At 38.9% G+C, this 21,529-nt stretch overlaps 2 protein-coding genes across 2 annotated transcripts; both read right to left on the bottom strand.

Annotated features, from left to right (window-relative positions):
• Positions 1-3,465: 3,465 nt before the first annotated feature.
• On the bottom strand, positions 3,466-4,443 carry LOC116318429 (olfactory receptor 142-like). The gene has a single exon (XM_031737433.2). It carries the CDS (start codon positions 4,441-4,443, stop codon positions 3,466-3,468), a length of 978 nt encoding a protein of 325 aa, XP_031593293.1.
• A 12,488-nt stretch (positions 4,444-16,931) lies between these two features.
• Positions 16,932-21,441, bottom strand: LOC116318430 (olfactory receptor 11A1-like). Its single transcript, XM_031737434.2, has 2 exons — positions 20,536-21,441; positions 16,932-17,141 (listed from the first exon to the last, which is right to left on the bottom strand). Exons 1-2 carry the CDS (start codon positions 21,439-21,441, stop codon positions 16,932-16,934), a joined length of 1,116 nt encoding a protein of 371 aa, XP_031593294.2.
• Between the last annotated feature and the right edge of the window lie 88 nt (positions 21,442-21,529).

Consider the following 21,529-nt stretch of genomic DNA (forward strand, 5'->3'; position numbering starts at 1 on the left):
AAAGTCGGTTTATTTAGGGCATGACACCTGCAGTACTCATTAGGAGAGGAAGTGCATGACGTGGGGCTTTATTTCATGTTCTGGGGCAGTGAATGTAATGTACTGATAACATGTTAAAGACACACAAAAACCCAACAAATTATTTTAACTGATTTATAGAGAGACTGAGAGGAGGGCTTAAAGAGATAAAAAAAAAAAAAAAGACAATATAAATATGTTAAATTTATTTTTTTCTGTATCGATATATGGTGCTTATCCCTGCTGAAGGGCAGATTGGTGTTGCTTCAGAACAATTCTCTAGCGCTGTTACGTAGAGGTGTTACAGTTAAGGTTTTAATAACATTATTTTATTTACTAGTGAAGATTTGCATATGTTAGCTCACATTCTGTAAGGTAAATTTTCTGGAAAGGTCAAATTAACTAATTTAACTAAGTATTAATGAAAGACCTTGATGTGTATATGACACTAATAGATGTAGTTTCTGGGTCATTTGGCAGAACTGCAAAATGGCCAGAAGGAGGCAACTGCTGTGGTTGCAAACAGGCTTTGGGTGGTATGGAAGTAAGAGCAACTATGGAACTGCTCAGCAACATGGGACCCATAGCTAATAAATAGTAATATGACAAAAATAACAACTTTGTGTGGATGTAACCTTGTGAGATCTGAGATTTTGACAGCATTTTTATGTGACAACTTCTCCTTTTAGATAAATGCAGAGTTTAAGTGCATTACCACCATGCCACTGCAGTCCAGATTACTCTCGCAGATAGATGTGCTATCTGACAAACTAATAAAGGTCTTCAAAAGGCGAGGAGGACAAATAGGAAGAAGACTTCAGAACATTCTGGAGCCCACGGCCCAGGTAAAAAAAAATAATTTGTGTATACACTTTAGGGAAAATAATAATTTTAACAAAATGCTGCTTGTCACTCTATGCCAGGACTATGTTGAAAATCACCTGGGATTTTCACAATTTACCATGGGTTTTTTTTTTTCTTTTACCTGCATTAGAACTATGTGTGGAGTTCATAGTTGAACACCTCTCTATGCTCTGGCAGTATTCTGCTTCTTTGCATGGAGATTTCACTTCAGAAATGCATTACCTTTTTAAGCATTCTGAGGACTCAAATCACGTGCTGTAATGAATCCATTTTGTTCACCTAATGTGTTAATGTTAACATTTTTGGAATAGTGACACAGATTAAAATAAGATTTGGTATAATGTTCTTTGACCAGTGTTCTGTTTAATTAAATTTTGGAATTCTGCATTTTCTAGGCCACAGATGAAGCCATTATCCAACGATCTAATAAGGAAACAACCATGGGAATTTACATCATAAAGTCAAGAGATACCAATGGCAGCCCTGAGGACATCGGGATAGTCCTTGAAGGCCAGAGAGTCTGGCAGGATTTGGATAACTATACCCTAGCAGCTGCAATGCTGTTTGGACTAATGTACACTTTGAACCTCACCTACCCACTGGAAAAGTATACCTTGGAGGTATTATAGAAACTGTTTATGGAGCTCATAAGGAACAGCCTTTCAAAGAAGGCCCAGGTTTTCAGGACCAGACTACGGTTGAACAGTTTTCCAGTTATGATGTGGGAACAACATGTTTACCTCTTCGAATATGTACCATCCTTTCTTTTAAGCCAGCACTGGTAAAGTTGCAGTACATAGTGAAACTTATTTTTCTGGCACTTTTCAACTTGGGGCCTTTATTACTGCAGTGTTCAGTGTTCACTTTTCAAGCCATGGCTCTTTTGAAAAAAAAAATCAAACTTTGAATGTCCATTTTTCTCAATGGAAATGGTGCCTTGCACTAATTTCACCAGTTTGCAATTGTTTTCCCAAGGTGCACCACTACAAACAGATTGCATGGTCTAGTATTAGTGATTGTGATGTTTAGTGATAGAAGCAAGCCAATACTAATCAGTTTAGGTCTCTTGGTTTTGTGCCTGTGGGTTATAATGTTATTTTAAGTCTCTTCTTTGTGTCATTTCAATAATTACACCCCTGTTGCCATATTACCTTATGGCTCTTACATTTAAAAAACTATTTTTTACATAAGCGTGATGTCATAAGGCCACAATGTTGTATCCAGGTTACAGCAGATAACTTTGAGGAATGTTGTGGAATGTTTTTCAAGAGATGCATTGTACAAATATGACTCATGTATATTTTGGAAGCCTGAATTGAAAGTCCATTGTTACAACTGTGTAGTATTTTCAAAAATACAGGTCATTGTTTAAAAATGTTTTGCTTATTTCTTTGATTGAAGAGAAAGTGTACAGTACATACAGTAAGATCAGCCTTAATTTAGTTTTATTTATTGAACACTCAATTATATATTAGATTATATATTATATATTAGAAATTTGTTATAAAATAAAATAAGCTTACCATAAAATAACCTTGTCAATATAACACATAGTAGTCCAATACAATTAACACAAAAAGTTCATGTCTGATAAACAAGTGGTTTCTATAAATATTTGCCCGGAATGAAAAACATAACAACAACATAAAAAAGTCATGTTCATGTTACCAGAAAAATGTGTGCAGGTATAACATAAAAAACTAAGGTTAACCAAACATAACTTAATTTTGTGCAACCGATTACAATATTTTTTTCATGTTTTTTTTTTTTTTTATGTCCCACTGATTATTTTTTTCAGTGTAGAGTATTTAAAAGTAGAATGGGAGGCAGAGCCTTCAGTTTTCAGGCCCCTCTTCTGTGGAACCAGCTTCCAGTTTGGATTCAGGAGACAGACACTATCTCTACTTTTAAGATTAGGCTTCAAACTAAAGAGCAATATGTGTAATTTGTGATGACTGAATAAAACTTAAATTATTAGGCCTAGTAGCTGCTTACCAATGATACTGCTTTAAATATAATTGCATTTGAGCTACAAATCGAAAGTAAAATGTAATTCTGCTTTTGCTTTCATGCCGATAGTTACAACAAAACTTTATTCATAAAAAATAATTAATCAAACATTGTGTTTGACAATAGTAGCAAAATGAAATGATCATCAGGAGCAACAGAACTGAAAACAATCAAAGAGTGAAACAGTTTCAGCAAAGTTCACAGTGATTTCTTAAACAAGATGTGACACACTTCAAAGTCTTAAACTCAGAAAATTCAGGAAAAGAAAAAAAAAAATTTAAAAACTGAGATCACAGGGAAAATGAACTGGATGATATTTAATGACTAAAGTACCGATATATATTTTAGCAAAGAATTACAGGTTAAAGTTTGCATTTGTTTCAGTTTTGTTCAGATTCAGTCTGTATGCAGGCGTCTTTATGGTAGCTGACATGACAGCAAATGATCAAAGGATTTAAACAATAAATTAATAGTACGTTATGATAAATAAAGTGATAATAAGAGATGGCTTTATTTTCATAAACTCTCAACGGTAAATTGAGCATGAGCCAGCAGCCCACAACGCTCTTACTCTCATTTCCTCTTTACTAATGCACTGCCCTGTCTAAATTTCAACATCAAGCATCGGCATTTTACAAAGATTAGACCTTTACATATGATCCGGATTTTGGTCAGATTTAGTCCATAAAGTAAAGGATTAAAGAGCGGTGGGCATATGAGCCAGTATAATGATAATAGAGTACGCAACATATTTGGGACGTGGTTCATGTTGGATCTATTTTGTGCAGTATCAAAGAAGGAACCGCATGAAAAGTTGAGCAGAGAAGCGAGATGAGGCGTGCAGGTGCTGATGGCTTTCTGTCGGGTCTGTTTGGATCCAGAAAAACAGACTTTCAGGATCCTCATGTAGGTGTAGAGAATCAGAGAGACAGAGGATATGGTTATGAAAATAGCACCAAGTACTCCATAGACGTTATTGGCTGTGGTGTCAGAACAGGCCAGTTTAACTATTGAGTTGTTATCACAGTAAACTTTGTTTATGATGTTCCCACACAGCTGCAGAGGAGCACTCAGATAAATTACAACACTGATTGCAAGAAAAGGAGACAGCCACATTAGAGCAATGAGCATGGATACCTTACTAGAACTCATACGTGTGTGATAATGAAGAGGACAACATATTGCAAGATATCTGTCATAAGACATGATGGCTAAGTTACTGAGCTGCAAATTTGCATATGTGTACAGACAGAAGATCTGCAGGAAGCACAGAGGAGCAGAAACAGTGTGAACATCAGAGAGGATCTGAAGCAGGAGGAACGGAAACAGCCCTGTACTACCATACAGCTCATTCACAAACAGGCTGCACAGAAACATGTACATAGGTTCATGTAAGCTTCTGTTCACACAGATAACCACAATCAGCAGGACGTTGGCAGTAACAATAACAATATATAAAAACACAACAACTGTGAAATATAAATATTTCAAAGCCCCGCTGTCGAGGTAGGCAGTGAGTGTGAAATATGAAACCTGTGAAGAGTTCATCATGATCCTCTTTTTGATTTTACCATACATCACTTAAACTGTGCACAAACTGAGTTACATTTAAGGATGAGAATCACCCAACAGTGGCCTGATTGTAAGTCCCTCCCAACTGCACTGAATCACTTCTTGTTTTATCCTTTTCACTGCAGCAGTATAACGTCATTATCAGGGGACACACTACATGACACTGACTCAGAAAAAAGATTTCAAACTAGTGATCTCAAAAACCCAAATGGGCTTTTAGAAAAATGAATATTTGTCTTTTGTTAGAATCGAATAGAATAGAATAGAATAGTACTTTATTATCTTGGTTGCCCCATGCCAACTGTACAGGAGTGAAAAAATATATATAAATAGTACAGACATCAGCAATAAATAGCAAACATGGACGTAATTTTCCTGAGACAGGAGGATCAGGCGATGACATCCAGGGGTGTTAGAGGGCAGTCAATGATGTTTTTGGCAATGTCAGAGACTATCAGTGCCCCAGCTCTGACAGTCTCGGTCGTTGTGTCCTTGGGCAAGACACTTCACCCGTTGCCTACTGGTGGTGGTGAGAGGAATAGAAATATTTTACTGCTATTATTTGCTGCTATTTTTATAATCATCATTAACATTTCATGTTAATAGTGATGTTGCATTCAGATGCATTCAGATGTTCAAATATATTGGTATTATATTAGTCTTTATTACAGGTCCAAAGAAGAACCATTTTAAAGGGTTGAGTTGAATCTATAATTTAAAAGTTATTAATGCTTTTATGATCTCTGTGTAGAGGGCAGAGACAGGAAAATACTCTCTGTGCCAAAATGAGACAGGAAACGAAACGCGTCTGCAGAGCATGTTTTGCAGAAGTGAAACCGAAAGCAGAGTGAGTGCAAGCCAAAGAGTAGGGTGTTTAGTCAGTCATATTTAGCAGATTAAATATATAGTTCCAGTAAGGTTATTATAGGAGGGATGAGCCTCTGTTCTGGTGAAAGGTCAGAAGGGTAACGGGCTGATGTGAGAGCATTTAAGGGGAGAGACATATACATACAGACACCAATAGTGAGAGGTCATGACACGTCACGCAGTACACAGCATGCACGCGCCCTTGCACGCACACACACACACATACACACCATAACAGATCTATTTTGGTAGGGCAGAAATGCAGAAGTGTGCCAAGTACTTAGAGGAAGTGCACCAGACGCAGCGACAGCGAAGAGGGGAAGTACCGACCGAAGACAATGTTCTTTAGAGCTATGTTAAAGGTTCATGGAACAGTTTGTGGTTTGGATTGACGTAAGCTGTACTATTGTCTATTTTTGTAAAGAGGGGGCTTTGTTATTGTACCCATATAAAACCTTGTCTCATGATTGTAAGTTCAGTTCGACGCTGAAATCTGCACAGCGGTCGGACTCACACATGTGTTTATTAAAATACTGTCTAATTGCACACGCCTGGATCTGTGGTTTTTATGGATTCTTCTCTCAATACTGAACCCTAACATTTGGGGGCTCGTTCCGGTGAAGAGAGGGAATTAATTTTGGTGTAGATGGAGAGATCCAGGGTCTGTGGTGATTGGATGGGCAGATAGGAGTCAGTGGTCTGAAGTGAGTGGACATAAGCCGGCTTAAACAAAGGTAAGGCACATACCTGTTGAATTTTCCAAAAGGTGTCACATTGGGCATGTCAAATTAAAGTCTACTCACTGAAAATTACTGGTGAATGTCTGTTTTTTAATTTTGGCGAAATTTTGATGAAGTTTACCGGTTGAAGTAATGATAATGAAGTATAAGGGACAGTACTGAGTAATGAGAATAAAGGAATGAAAAGAGAATTAAAGCAGTTGGACTGCTAAGTGAACTCTTAGAATGATAGGGAATTTGGTCATTGTGTGGGTTCAAGTCCCATTGGTTATGCAACCCTGAAGAACTTTCTCGGAGGTGACGCTCCCTGCTGGATAGAGAAATTTATCCTTCACCTAGCGATGACTAGGGATAGTTTCGGGCAACATCCGAAGAGGACTGGGGAATCTCTAAAACTGTTGAGGGTTGTCCTCAATCTTAATCCTGTGTTGGGTGTAGATTGTTGTTTCAAATTATTCTAAATTTGTCTAGGACGACAGCGGCGTCTGTTAAGAAGCGCATTTTCTCGGAGGTAACGCTCCCTCCTGGATAAAGACGTTTATCCTTGACCTAGCGGCGACTAATGGGATAGTACGGCACGACAAGCCGGGAAAACTGGGGAACTTCCAAAATTGCTAGGGGTTCAAGTCCCCTATTCTTGCGCTTATTGGGTATGCTGGCAAATTAAGTTAGGTTTAGAGATCTGGACAGGACAGTCTGGGACCGCCCTGGTGAATTGAGCACAAAAAGTCTGGGACTGATCGGTTGGAGCCGTTATGTTCTATTATCGAAATTACATAGGAGTTGAAGAGGCCTAAAAAATCTGTGCAGTTGTAATTAAAGACGTCTGTAATATAAAATATGAGATCTATGAGTAGGATCAGTCTCTGTGTCAGTAATGCACAGCCGGATGTGCACGGATGTGTGTGTAAATGCAAATGAGCAGCAGTGTGACGCAGAGAGGGTGGTTTCAATTTTGAGAGGACTGAGAGCTTTTTGCTAAATGCCTGTATATAAGAGGTTGGTTTTGCTTATTATGAGAGTGTAAATACAGTTTGAATATATTAGTGTGGATGCATAGGAAATGACTGAATTTTGATAGATGTATATTTCGTGAGCCATAAATGTTGGTGTGTTTTATTTTCAGTTATGTGTGTGTGGGGAGAAGCTGCGAGATGATGAGAGGTTTCAGTTTTCTTTTTCTTTTTCTTTTGACTTGCTCTTTCTGATCATGGAAGGCATGTCCAAAATACTCGTATGAAAGCGTATTTTTTGTGTGATTTTAACCGTGTGAATGCTGTCAGTATTTGATTTGAGTGACTCTGCATGATTTGTCTGAGTGAGTGGAAAATGGAAGTTTGAGAGAGAGAAGGCAGTGTGTGTGAGACGAGTCATGGCGTCTGAAAGAGGTTAGAATATTTAAAAGTGTGTGTGAGAGGAAGGTGTGTGTGACTGATGATGTCAGGGGAGCACCCAGAGAAATAGACAGAGTTAAATTCTAAGAAGATGAAGCGGATGCATGTTTTAAGAAAAAGTAATAAAGTAATAAAATTATATTAATTACAGGTTTTAGAAAAGAGACAGACTGAGAGAAATAAATACATGAACTAACAATTACATTAATGAATTGAAAATGCACGTACACAAACTGTTACATGTGAAATTATTGTTGAAAGTTTAATAAAGAAAGCAGTTTACACTCCTTTAATTTCCAGAACCAGTGTGTCCCCTAGATCTGATAACACTCTTGCCCAGTCGGCCCCTGTAGTAGGCGGGCATGGAAGGCTGGACAGCCCATGACGGGTAAGATCCCACCTCGAAACCCTGGGACAACCTAAGGCAAGGCGCAGTCACGATTGCTCGAACCTAAGTCCCGGAGTGACCGTGGAGTCACTGGAGGAGACGGATTTAACAGGTAAGGCCACTGGGCACAGACGAAGGGGAAATGTCATTAACAATGACCAGTGATGAACCAGAGAGAGAAAACACACCCTGTCAAAAGGAGTTTGAAACACTGCAAAGAAACATTTACAAGATCACAAAGATCATAAAGAAACATTTATAAAAACCACACATACAAACAGAAAATGCACTAACCATACAGAGATAAGCTCATGAAGAGTAATGCATAGATAGTGATTAAAACTTGGCTAAGAACACAAACATATGTAATTAAATCAGCCTGGTAATTTCATGAGGGTTAAAATGGTGTGAATGTTGAAGAAAATACACTTAAAACATACTTGGATAAAATAGAGTTGTTGTGGAATAACTCAAACGAAGCTGTATGACAAGGGAGTGAGTTATGGAAAAAAACAAAACAAAAAAAAAAAACAAAAGAAAAGTGTCTATAAGAGTGACTCAGGAGTGCTCTTGCACTGATTTATCAAAGTAAGTGATTAGTATAGAAAGAAAATGAAAATAATTCAATAATGTGATAAGGTTTAAACATGTATTCCTCTTGTTAAGTTGGCTGTTGAGCTGTGGGTTTATGCAAATTAGCTGGAGTGAGTGAGTGACAAAGACACTTCCTGTGTGTGTGTGTGTCGGAGGCTTTCAGTTCAAGAGAGATCGGGGCTGATGAAGAGTATTGGGAGAAATATAATGGTAAAGTATCAGGATATTTGATTACGGTGGTCAGGTCTGTTCAGAGGGGCAGATTTGGACAGGAAATTTATAATTTAAGGATGATATGTGGTTGAAATTGGTTTTTATCTTGTGCTGAATGAACACATGGTAAAGTGAGGAAGGGTGACATTGTGCAAACGGTCTTTGATCTTTTGACGAGGTTTTCGTGTGTTGAACGGGTGAAATTTAAGATTGTTTCAGATTTTTGAGGCTGTTGTTTTATTTCCAGAGAGGGTGTTTAATTAAGACGTGGATATGTCTGAGAGGGGCCCCAAAAATTTTTTGTAGTAGTAAGTGCACTCAGGAAAAAACCTGTCAGGTGATTTTGTTTGGTACTTTGAGGAGCTAATAATCAGCTCTCTTTTTTCATTTTTGTTCTAAGCAGGCCTGGAAGAGAGTGAACGGACGGCGCTGACAAAATTACCAAGTACGAAAATCAGGTGGGCTTTACAGAATTATAATTGATTACAATCAGAGACTGATTGGCGGCAAGTCTCTGTCTAAAAATGGATTGTATCGATTCAATCCAGTCAAAAGTATAGAGAACTATTTTCCTAAAAAGGAAAACGAAAAAAATATCATGTGTGAATGCATGGGAGTGAATGTGAGTGGTTGGACCAAGGGGGGAAATAAATAAAAGGTTGACAAACAGGAGAAGTGGAAGACTTAAATCTGGGGATGCTGATGTTCCTTTGGGTGAATTTCTGCTTTGTTGATTTGGGTTAGACCATGTTATTACATTATAGAATGCTAAATGCTAAAAGGGAAACATTGTTTGGTGTAACTTAAGTTACCATGAACTGAGGTGACACATGATTAATAACTGTTTTGTTTAAGTTTGTTTTGTCATGACACAGACTGGATCATAGAGGGAGAGTATGAAATGTAAAGTACAGGTTTTGTTTCCAGGAAGTTCCAAGGATCCAGACTTTGCATGGAGCAACGAGTTGGAGGAGATTTGACATGATGATTAAATTGATTTTGTTCTTTAAACACAGGTTTTCAGGGCTGAAGCAAAACACCGAGAGGAGAATTGCTGAGCGGTTCTGGGAAATGAAATGACTAACCTTTTTCCTTTTAATTTGTTAAGCTTGGGTGGAGCATGTTGAGTTTTTTTGCCACATGAGATGTGTCAAAAAAGAGGGGTTTAAGATTTAATTTGTTTAATTTGAAAGGGTTTTACTAGGATTTTATAATGATTGGGGTTGTTTGATAATCTAGATATAGTAAAACTGAGGACTTGTTAAAAGAAAGGATTAAAATGAACTGAATTAGGTTTAGAAGATAAATTGCTGGTGTTAATAAGAAGTTGTACACCAAACTTAAAGGGGAAATTGTGGGAATAAAGGATATGCTTTGGGGAAAATAGTGAAGATTTTATGAGTAGAAAATGTGTGATTTCTTTTTGATTTTTAGGATAAGTTGTAACAGTGACATAATGCTAGAATGTTGTTATAATGTAGGCTTTAGAAACAGATAGTAAATAGATTTATTTTTAGGGTAGAGGAGAGCTTTTTATGAGGATGTTAAAAGTCTCGCTGACTCAAATGAATAATATTGGAGATTATATATGTAGAAATGATTTTTTCATACACATTGCATTTTTGTGCCTTTAACGGAGTTGTGGCTCAGAGAGTCGTCTCTTGAGGGTCATAAACTTTTGGTTAACGTTATGATTAGCCAATCTACTGTGAGAATGACCTGAGTTATTGAAGGATTGCACACGCTTACAGACATATAGAGTTCATCAACACACAGGACAGTATTGATTTGAGGCCTAGGGCCTGAAATTCCTTTAGCTTTTAACTGAATTTGAGTTGGCCCAATAACAAATGACAGAAAGAGGAACTGAATAGGAGTTTTGCTTGTAACTAAACTGAGTGACATATAAAATATTGAGATAACACATGCAGCTCTAAATTAGTCCTCTTATATAAATAGCAGTTACAGAAATACAGAAAACAGAAGCAAAGGGAGAAAGCTTATATAGGTTGGTTAAGTCTGATAAAGTTTAAGTTAGAAGGAGTCATTACATTAAAAGCAGCAAAATGAAATAAAATGATAGATTCAAACAGGTTATCACCCAGGAAATGGGAGTTCAAAATACAGTGAGAGTTCAGTTTTTAGCTATGATGAAGTTTATCTAGGAGCAATTAACTAGGTGCTTACACTTAGTGATTAAAGTGGTTGTTTTTTCTTTGATCCTTTAGTAGAATAAGTGTTTAGGATTTTTCTTGTGAAAGGTGACTTTAGATGAGAGGTAGGCCCTTGCAGCAGTGACAGTTTGGTGTACAGGATGTGGGTGATTAGATAAGGAACAATAGGAAACATATGACAGCAGTGCTGTAAGACTGTTAAAAGCTGTAGATTGAGATGAGTGATGTTTAAGATTAGATAGGAACAAAAGTCAGAAAGTCAAAACATAATTAGGTTTATGCCTTTGAATGAAGAGAACAATTGAGGAAACAGAGTAAGTTAGAGCATAGTAGGGAGAAGGTTCTTATCCATTACAGTTAAGGTGGATCTAGTCTTAGACTAGGATCTACTCCGTGAATTATTAGTTTCGGTTATGCTTTTCGTTGTTTTGGTGACCTCTGGATGTCATCCAGAGGTCAAAAGGGGAAGTGAGAGGAATAGAAATATTTTACTGCTATTATTTGCTGCTATTTTTATAATCATCATTAACATTTCATGTTAATAGTGATGTTGCATTCAGATGCATTCAGATGTTCAAATATATTGGTATTATATTAGTCTTTATTACAGGTCCAAAGAAGAACCATTTTAAAGGGTTGAGTTGAATCTATAATTTAAAAGTTATTAATGCTTTTATGATCTCTGTGTAGAGGGCAGAGACAGGAAAATACTCTCTGTGCCAAAATGAGACAGGAAACGAAACGCGTCTGCAGAGCATGTTTTGCAGAAGTGAAACCGAAAGCAGAGTGAGTGCAAGCCAAAGAGTAGGGTGTTTAGTCAGTCATATTTAGCAGATTAAATATATAGTTCCAGTAAGGTTATTATAGGGAGGGATGAGCCTCTGTTCTGGTGAAAGGTCAGAAGGGTAACGGGCTGATGTGAGAGCATTTAAGGGCGAGACATATACATACAGACACCAATAGTGAGAGGTCATGACACGTACGCAGTACACAGCATGCACGCGCCCTTGCACGTGTACGCACACACACATACACACCATAACAGATCTATTTTGGTAGGGCAGAAATGCAGAAGTGTGCCGAAGTACTTAGAGGAAGTGCACCAGACGAGCGACAGCGAAGAGGGGAAGCACCGACCCGAAGACAATGTTCTTTAGAGCTATGTTAAAGGTTCATGGAACAGTTTGTGGTTTGGATTGACGTAAGCTGTACTATTGTCTATTTTTGTAAAAGAGGGGGGCTTTGTTATTGTACCCATATAAAACCTTGTCTCATGATTGTAAGTTCAGTTCGACGCTGAAATCTGCACAGCGGTCGGACTCACACATGTGTTTATTAAAATACTGTCTAATTGCACACGCCTGGATCTGTGGTTTTTATGGATTCTTCTCTCAATACTGAACCCTAACAGAGGGCCCGGTGGCGCCAGTGTCCGGCAGCCTCGCCTCTGTCAGTGCGCCCCAGGGCAGCTGTGGCTACAATGTAGCTTGCCATCACCAGTGTGTGAATGGGTGGATGACTGAATGTGTAAAGCACTTTGGGGTCCTTAGGGACTAAGTAAAGCGCTATACAAATACAGGCCATTTACCATTTACTTCATGTCTACAGACGTGAGGCCTACCCAGTATATAAGTGATGACGTGATGAATCCTGCTTCCAAAGGGCCCAAAGTACTCTGCATTTATTAAGGCTGTTGTGTTTTTAATGTGTTTTAATGTTTTGTATCTTGTTCTATTTAATCTCAACAAGCCCCTAGTAACAGTCACTGATCACTGTCGGCCTGTCTCGGTTTTTTATTACCACTAATCATTTTAAAGCTCAGTTAAAGTTTAAACCCCTACAATGTAACTACAGCCCAGCCCATGCAGCAGTGTATTAATGACTAACCTCGTATTGTGGATGGATTATCCCAGTTGTTCTCCTGACTTAAGTTTGGTCAGTTTACACCATCCTGCCATCCGAGTGTATTTATCCCTAACCACTGGGAACCCTCACATTAACTTTTATCCAGTGGAAAAAAGTCCTCCGTTTGTTAGTGCTAGCCCTCCAGCCTCACTGTTTATGCTATGCTAACATAGCTGTGTCACTAGCAATCACGTAGCACATCATTATATAGCAGCTAGCCCAACTTCAGTAACCCTACAAACGTCACTGCTGTTTACTTTCCTGTCTTCATTTATGTCGGAAGTGAAAGCAAAGCTGTTCATCTTAATTTGTTTCAGAAATCTCTCAATCAGAACTTGGTATATTATATTTAGATGGACGCTAGTGAGCTAACTCCCTGCTAACTTCTCTGTTAAATTTCACAAACCCTGTTTTCATGGATGCCTGGATGTTCAACGTAATCGTTACACCTGGTAAAGCAGCCACGCTGATCATTTTATTACAGATGAAAGAATTTAGATAGTTTTGTGATCGTTTGACTTTGGGATCTGCAGCGGAGTTTGGGCCCAGACATGGCTAATGACGTCAGCCTTAAAGACCGGATAGGTCAGTAGTTATTGAGGCTGTCTATGTCAGTCTTTTGGGGATGGGAAACATGGTGGAGGCCCTCAGGTGAGAACTGTGGCATGAGTTAGGGAGAGGTTGAACAGCCTGGTAAGAATCCCTGCCAGTTGGTCCAAGCAGGCTTTAACCACAGCCCCTGGGATGCCGTCAGGACGGGCAGCTCCCCTGGGGTCACTGCTCGGGTTGCACTGGGTGGGTGGGGTAGTGGAGGGTCAGGAGATGTGGGCGAGGGGTTGTCTCAAACCGAGCAAAGGAGGTACTGAGCTCCTCTGCAAGTCTGAGGCTGCTGTTGGGGGCTCTGTCTTTTGCAGTTAGTGAAGGCTTGGATGCCTCTCCACACCTGGTGAAGGCCCCTTATAGGCCTTCTGTTTGATGCCTCTCCTAAGGTTGGCTCTGGCAGTGATGTACAGAGAACTGTCCCTCAGCCTGAAGGCTGAGTTATGAGTTCTGATCAGAACCTTCACTCATCATCCAAGGTTTTCAGTTAGGAAAAACCCAAATGGTTTTGGTCACTGTCACATTCTCTACACAGCACTTAATGTAGAAATGGACAGACTGAGTGAAGGTCTCCAGTAAAATAAGTAAAATGTATTTATATAGCACTTTTTAAGACAAGAATGGGAATGAAGGGCATGTCAAACAAACAATATAACAATATAAAGGAAGTATAAAAGCATATCAAACAAAGCAATAGGACAGTATAAATATCAAATAAAACAACATATTACACACGAACATTACTCAAAGCTTAAAAAGCACGATCCCCCTTCATTTTCAAACGGGTCCGTGGAATAAACAGAAGACCACTATCAGTGGATCTAAGAATCCGCTTTGGAGAGTAGGCTTGGAGAAGCTCAGTGATATAGGTGGGGGCCTCACCTTGTAAAGACATAAACGTAAAGGTGAGGATTTTAAACTTATATCTGTACCCAACCGGAAGCCAGTGCAAGGATTTTAACATAGGAGTGATATGGGAAAATTTATTACTGTGGGTTAAAAGGCTTGCTGGAGCATTTTGGACCGCTTGGAGGCAATTTAATGAAGCCTTAGATAGACAGGAAAAGAGTGCATTGCAATAGGCTAACCGGGAGGAGATGAAGGCGTGGACAAGCATCTTCAGTTCAGCTTTGGAGACAATAGTCCGAAGTATGGCAATATTTCTTGGAGGAAAAAGCGGGAGCGGGTCACAGTCAAAAGACAGAGATTGATCAAAAATTATTCCAATATTCGGAGCAGTAGCTTTTATCGAGGATGAAAAGGCATCCCGATGTTGACTAATTTGGGGCTTGATATTCTCTGGAGCTAGAATTAAGCATTCAGTCTTGTCTGTGTTCAGCTGCAAAAATTTTTTGTCATCCAAACATTAATTTCCTTAAGACAGTCAATTAGAGGGGATAACTCGTCTAATACCTAGGGTTTAAAAGAGATTGGATAATTGGATATCGTCTGCATACAGATGGTAGGAAATAATTTTGAAACTGCTAATGATATGGCCTAAAGGAAGAATATATAGTGAAAATAACAGGGGGCTTAAAACCGAACCTTGTGGGACTCCACATGAAAATTTAGCTACAGCTGATCGGAAGTTTCCCATTGAAACTAAAAGTGTTCTATCCGCCAGAAATTAGGTGAACCACTGTAGGAAAGATCCAGATATCCCTACCATATGATTTAAGCGATGGATTAAGATCTGATGATCAATGGTATCAAAGGCTGATCTAAGGTCCAGAAGTACAATGACCGAGTAATCACCCCAGTCTGCGGCCATCAAAAGGTCATTTGTGACTTTCAGGAGAGCTGTTTCTGTGGAGTGTAACTCTCTAAAACCTGATTGAAAGTTATCAAGAATGTTATGCTTCTCCAGTGCTTTCTTTACTTGTAACCAAATGACTTTTTCTAAAATTTTAGAGATGAAAGGAAGTTTTTAGGTAGGACTGTAGCTTGACTGAAGTGTCGGATCCAGGTTAGGTTTTTTCAGCAGAGGTTGAATAACCCGCTGTTTAAAGCACCTGGGGACAGAGCCAGACATCAGGGAACAGTTTATCAGCATGACCACAGAGGGCCCGATGGTGTCAAAAACTTTGCAAAATAAAGAAGTAGGTAGGACATCAACTGAACTCGTTGAGGGTTTCATTTGGGTCAGTATTTCCTATAGATCTTTTAAAGAAACTGGGTGGAAAGATTCCATAAATATGGACTGTGGAAGATCATGGTTGAAGGGGCTATCTAAGGGAGTTATGTTACCTCTTAGACCACTAATTGTATCTTGAAAAAAATCTTAAAAATTCACTACAGTCCTTATCTGAAAAGACAGGTGTAAACAGCGTTCGGGGGGAGATGATGCTACTCACTGTATCGAAGACAACTTTAGGATTTCTTTTTCCTGCTGCAAGTAGTTTAGAGAAATAAGTGGCTCTCGAGTCTTTCACCATGTCATTAAAGGTAGATAATAGTTCTTTTAACCCTTGTATGGTATTCGGGTCTGTGAGACCCATGCCATTTAGAGGCCGTTGCCCCTTTAGGCAGTATATACCATCAAAACCTGCAAAATATGGTATAAGGATATGTACACTTGATTAGAACTGATTTTTTTTTTTTATAACATTTTATTGACAAAACGAGAAGCACATTAATTCATAAATGTGATCGAACAAAGGTAAAGGAAAAAATTAACCATGTTTGCTGTTCACATGGCTTGTAATTGGGATAAAGTAAACATCTGTTGAGTAATTTAACATAAAATTGTTTGATAGTGTTAATTGGAAAGCCAAAACTCTAGTGGGTCCACCAGACCCATGAACACTGGCTGAGTAACAAAAATACGAACACCATACAAGGGTTAAGTGGGGTTTATGAACCTCAAGTTTTGTGGTTTTCCACAGGCGCTCAGTTTTGCGGCACACTCACCTAAAGCTGTGGATAGAACCAGGGCGGGGATTTAGCACTGCTGCCTTTTCTGATTTAAGGGAACCACTTTATCTAGAATTTTTCGACATTGCGAGATGAAGGAGGCCACATGCCGTTTTATATCATCGGTTTCAGATAAATTGTGGCCACCGCTGTGTGTTGGCCCAGTCACATGTTGGGCAAAATTAAAAGAGTCTAAGAGAGTAAGAAATTCAGAAGCAGCGTGACATGAACTGTCAACAACATGGAAATTAAAATCGCCCAGCAGAAGGATTCTTTCCAGCTTGATGGTTGAGGATAGAAAGTCCCCAAACTCAAGTAAGAAACTCCTGGCGAGTCCTGGTGGCCTGTAGATTAAGATCACATAGAAGGGATAAGTCCTATTGATCTTCATCATCTGAATCTCAAAAGAGTTAAGGGAAGGGGGTCTTCACCGGACAACAGAAAAAGGAGTTTCTAGCAATAACTGCCAGCCCACCTCCACCTCCTGAAAGACGCAGTGTGGTTACAATTACAGTCTGCTGGGCACAGTTAACTAAAATGAACAAATTCCATATTCTGCTGCCAAGTTAGGAACATAAAGTACAAGTTATTCCTAATAAAAAGGTCATTGAGAACAACTGCCTTATTTGAGATCGAATGGCAGTTTGATAGGGTCATCTTAATCGGCGGAGCTAAAGCGTCACGTCTCCAGGTCCTGCTGCTCAAAGATGGACCAGTCTGTCAGATCAAAACAGTCCTGTAGTTGGAGGAGAGCATCACCTGGCCATGTTTTAATGACCTGGGTGCTTGGAGCGGTCTGTTTCCTGAGGGGGGTGTAGGCAGGGATGAGGAGCAGAGAGAAGTTGTCAGATTGTCCCATTGGGGGAGGGTTGTTGCTGGTTATTGCATCCTGCTGTGACAAGAAGAACACAAACCCCTGCTTCCATCAATTTTCCTCACCTATGCCAGTTCCCACACAAATAAAATGGAGATTTACTATAACCGCATTACATTCCCAATGCTTCAGTGGAGTTAACAGGCCAGATATTACACTGCTAGAACTGTTCTCATTTCCAACGTATAACATACCAAAGATTTGTCACATTCTTACGGGACGCCACATAAGAACGCGAAAACTGACCTTCAGCGTCCCTATGCTACAGGCCGGATTGTGGATGGAATCCAATAGAATGACGCTCCTGGTGGTAACACATGTTCCAGCTGTGTATTCCAGCCCTAACCCTAACATTAAACCTAATCCTAACCATTTCCAAAGTGTTTTCCAAAGCGATTCATGATGAGACAGTAAAATAAATGTACATGTGTGGATTGATTCCAAACGGTTCTCATGTTTTCAAAAGCGTAACATACAGACGGGTTGGGTGGCCGAAAGTCTAACATACCAACGATAGTGTCGGTATGTTACACTTCGGATGAGAATGTGTTGCAGAACCCCAACAAAGACTGTTATATAAAAATCTAAACTATAAAAATAGGTTTTCAACAGCGGCAGGTTCTTCGATGATGGAATAACTCACAGGTGCTTTGGACAAAGATGTCAAATACAATTTAGCATGCTCCAAAGTCAGCTTTTCTATTAACTCAAACAACATAGAGTTTTGCCTTTTGAACCTTTTTGATATATATGAAAATATATAAAATAGAAAAGAAGGGAAAACTTTCGCAGTAAGATTTATGGTTTGTATTTTTAAGCTCCACGTAGACTGGAAAAAGTTCTACCCAGCCTTATTCATTTGGACCAGATGGGATTTATCTGACAAACAATGGATAATAAAAGTCGAACATTGCATATTGTCACAGTCCTGGGTTGGTGACCCAGTGTTTTGTGTATTATAATTGTTGTTATTCTATGATTTCTCCTTTGTATATGACTTCTAGTGTTCTGAGTTCTGTTTTTGTATTCGAGTTTTGAGGTTTTGTTCTAGTGTCCCTGTGTCTAGTTCTTAGGTTTAGTTCTGTACCCAGTCTGTTTCCTCTTTTACTTTGAAGGTCAGCGTATTCTGTTTGGTTCCTCCCAATCTTGTCTTTGTACTTAGTGTCAGCCGTGTTTTCCAGGTGTTCGCTCTCTGCCCTTTTCCCCACCTGTATTTAGTGTCTGCATGTGTTCCCATTCATTGTTGCGTCATTCCTCATTCTGGCCTGTGTGTTCTGTTTTCATGCACTGTTTCTATTAGTCCCAGTTTGGATTTTGTTTTGTCTTTTTCCAGCAATAAAGCTGTGGTTTTTGAGTTTAAGTTCCGCCTTTGTGAGTCTGCATATTGTGTCCTTTTACTGCCTGCCTGCATACAGCCATGACACGTATACCACAACATATAAGATAAGACTAAATCTATGATGGTGGGTCTGGGCGCAGAGAAAGCCTTTGATTCGGTGGTGTGGTCCTTCTTATATAAAGTACTATGAATATCTGGCTTTTAGGATAACATTTTTAAAATAATAGAGGCTTTATACACTAGGCCAACAGTGGGAGTTACAGACCTACCCCAACTAATAAAACACAGTAAAGGGATGACAGACATTGAGATGGCTTAACTTTCACAAACAAATTATAGCCCCTTGTCCTCTAGGATAAAATCAGATTTACACTGATGGAACCTTATTCCCTTTTTGAGTCTGTATTACAGGTTAAGGGGGGTGAAGATGAATTTCATGCTGCACAACTGATCCCTTTACAGCACTCGTGCAATAGAGGCTATGAAGCCAGGTGAAAGGAATTAGAATTTAGAATGTTACCAAAACCACAATTGCTGATAGGGAACAGTTTTTTTTAATTTCTTTTAAAAAACTCTTGGAGAAACCACACACTAAAAAGATGATGGGGAGTGGTCAAACTGAGTGGGATGTGGTATGTTGCATGTTTTCAGATGGTGTGGTTATGATGCAAAATTTCCCTCTAACAGAACAAATAAAAGACTTGAATCCTGGATTTAAATAGGGCTTAAAACTTACCTCTGTTTCACCCACAAAAGAGTAATACATAGTTTCCACACACTGAGAGAAAATTATGATCTTGAACAGAAGGATTTTTTAAAGGTATCAACAAGTATGGGACTACAATAAATGTAAGGCCCTGTCAACACCAGAATCCAATTTTGAAAATGGCAAAAAGAAGCAGGAATAAGGCTATCATCTGATGACTGTAAGCAAATATGCAATTTTCCGTGGTCTGCAACTAGTTCTATGGAGTGGAAAGCCCAACTTATCCCAGAATTCATTGCGCAGCCCAGCCAATTCCAGTTTCCAACTATGGCAGCAGCTGCTTAGTTTAATATCAGAATCAGAATCAGAATCGTGTTTATTGGCCAAATATATGTGCAGACACATACAAGGAATTTGGTTCCGGTAGATGGTGGCTCTCAAGCACAGCAATGTAAATCTCACACACACACACACACACACACACACACACACACACACACACACACACACACACACACACACACACACACACACATATTTTTCCATATCCAGGATAAATGCTGTGTCCTTTGGGTCACAACATAGTAGCACCCCACACCCTATGGCAGCTGTGACAGGTTCCAGCGACCCTCATAAGGATAACCAGAACAGAGCAGATGGATATGTTCTCACTTCCATTTCTGCTGGTTACTGGAAGAAAGTAAATGACTCTTTAATCTGTTGGTTTGCAGAAATTTCAGGCACAAGTAGGCTTTTATAAAATGGAAGAAATCACCTCTGTAAAGGGATAAAGAGAAAAACCTGTTCACTAACTTACATTTATTAAATCTAAAAGGCAAAGAAACTGGCATTAAAACTTTATCTGTGCACAAAATCAGCTGTACCATTAGCCCTAACTAACACCTGACTGCAAAAAATGATCTTGTACCCTTTAGGCTGACCTAAAGCTTCTAAATACAATTATATTAAACAATGAACTAAGTGATGGCACAATGACTTCTCATTTCAGACACATTAAGACCAAAAACAATACCAGTTCAGACAATTCTTTATTATATCATTTCTCATGAGATTTCATTATAATAAGATGCTGCAGCAGTCCTTGTAAACCTGTCAGCTTGTGGCTAAATTCAAATCAGAAAAGAGATGGATCGGGAAAACAAAAAAGAAGGAACGAAAACGACAAAAAGGATGAATCTTGATTCTGACATGAAGACATATTTAATCTTCTCCAGAATTGAATCTGGAGAAATTCAACTGCCAAATATTTGGTCAATAAAGCACAAACACATAGTTTTAACTGAATACTATATTTTAAAGTTTAATTTGTGAGAAAGTGTAAAAACCTTCATTCTACCGATTACGTTTTTACATGAGACTCGGATTTTGGTCAGATTTAGCCCATAGATTACAGGACTGAAGAGTGGTTGGCACGTCAGCCAATATATTGATAAAAAAATACGCAACATATTTGGGAGCTGTCTCATATCAAATCTGTTTTGTATAATTTCAAAAAAAGCACCACATGAAAAGTTGAGCAGTGAGGCGAGGTGAGGCGTGCAGGTGCTGATGGCTTTGTGTCGCGTCTGTTTGGATCCAGAAAAACAGACTTTAAGGATCCTCATGTAGGTGTAAAAAATTAAAGTTACCAGAACAACTAAAGTGAGCGTGTAAAGTATTCCATAGATGTTATTGACTTTAGTGTCAGAACAGGCCAGTTTAACAATGGAGTAGTTGTCACAGTACACTTTGTTAATGATGTTCCCACACAATTGCAGAGGAGCACTCAGAGAAATTAAAACACCTACTGCAAGAAAAGTCAACAGCCATGTTAGTGCAATGAGCACGGATACCTTACTAGAACTCATACATGTGTGATATCGCAGAGGACAGCAGATGGCAAGATATCTGTCATAAGAAATAACAGCCAAGTTACTAAACTCAATACTTCCATAAGCATAAAAACAGAAGATCTGCAAGAAACAAAATGAAGCAGAAACAGTGTGAACATCAGAGAGGATCTGAAGCAGGAGGAACGGAAACAGCCCTGTACTACCATACAGCTCATTCACAAACAGGCTGCACAGAAACATGTACATAGGTTCATGTAAGCTTCTGTTCACACAGATAACCACAATCAGCAGGACGTTGGAACCTACAATGAAAATATACAAAGCAAGAATAACAATGAAGCACAAGTAAGTTACACGTCCTGTGTCAAAATATCCAGCAAGGGTGAAATATGAGACCTGTGTGGTGTTTATCGTCATTGTTCTTTGGATTCACGATAACTGAATGGTTCACCTAAAAATATGTTTGTTTTTTTTATCTTTCAAACATCTCACAGATCTGCTGCCT

The sequence above is a fragment of the Oreochromis aureus genome, linkage group 14 (genome assembly GCF_013358895.1).
Source record: "Oreochromis aureus strain Israel breed Guangdong linkage group 14, ZZ_aureus, whole genome shotgun sequence".
Lineage (NCBI taxonomy): Eukaryota > Metazoa > Chordata > Actinopteri > Cichliformes > Cichlidae > Oreochromis > Oreochromis aureus.

What these genes read in the sequence shown, in the direction of transcription:
- LOC116318430 (XM_031737434.2), bottom strand. Translation starts at nt 21,441, where the DNA reads ATGACGATAAACACCACACAGGTCTCATATTTCACCCTTGCTGGATAT. An exon ending in TCCGAGTCTCATGTAAAAAC is followed by an intron (nt 17,142 to 20,535) that starts GTAATCGGTAGA and finishes TTGTCACAGCAG; the next exon opens with GATGCAATAACCAGCAACAA.
- LOC116318429 (XM_031737433.2), bottom strand. Translation starts at nt 4,443, where the DNA reads ATGATGAACTCTTCACAGGTTTCATATTTCACACTCACTGCCTACCTC.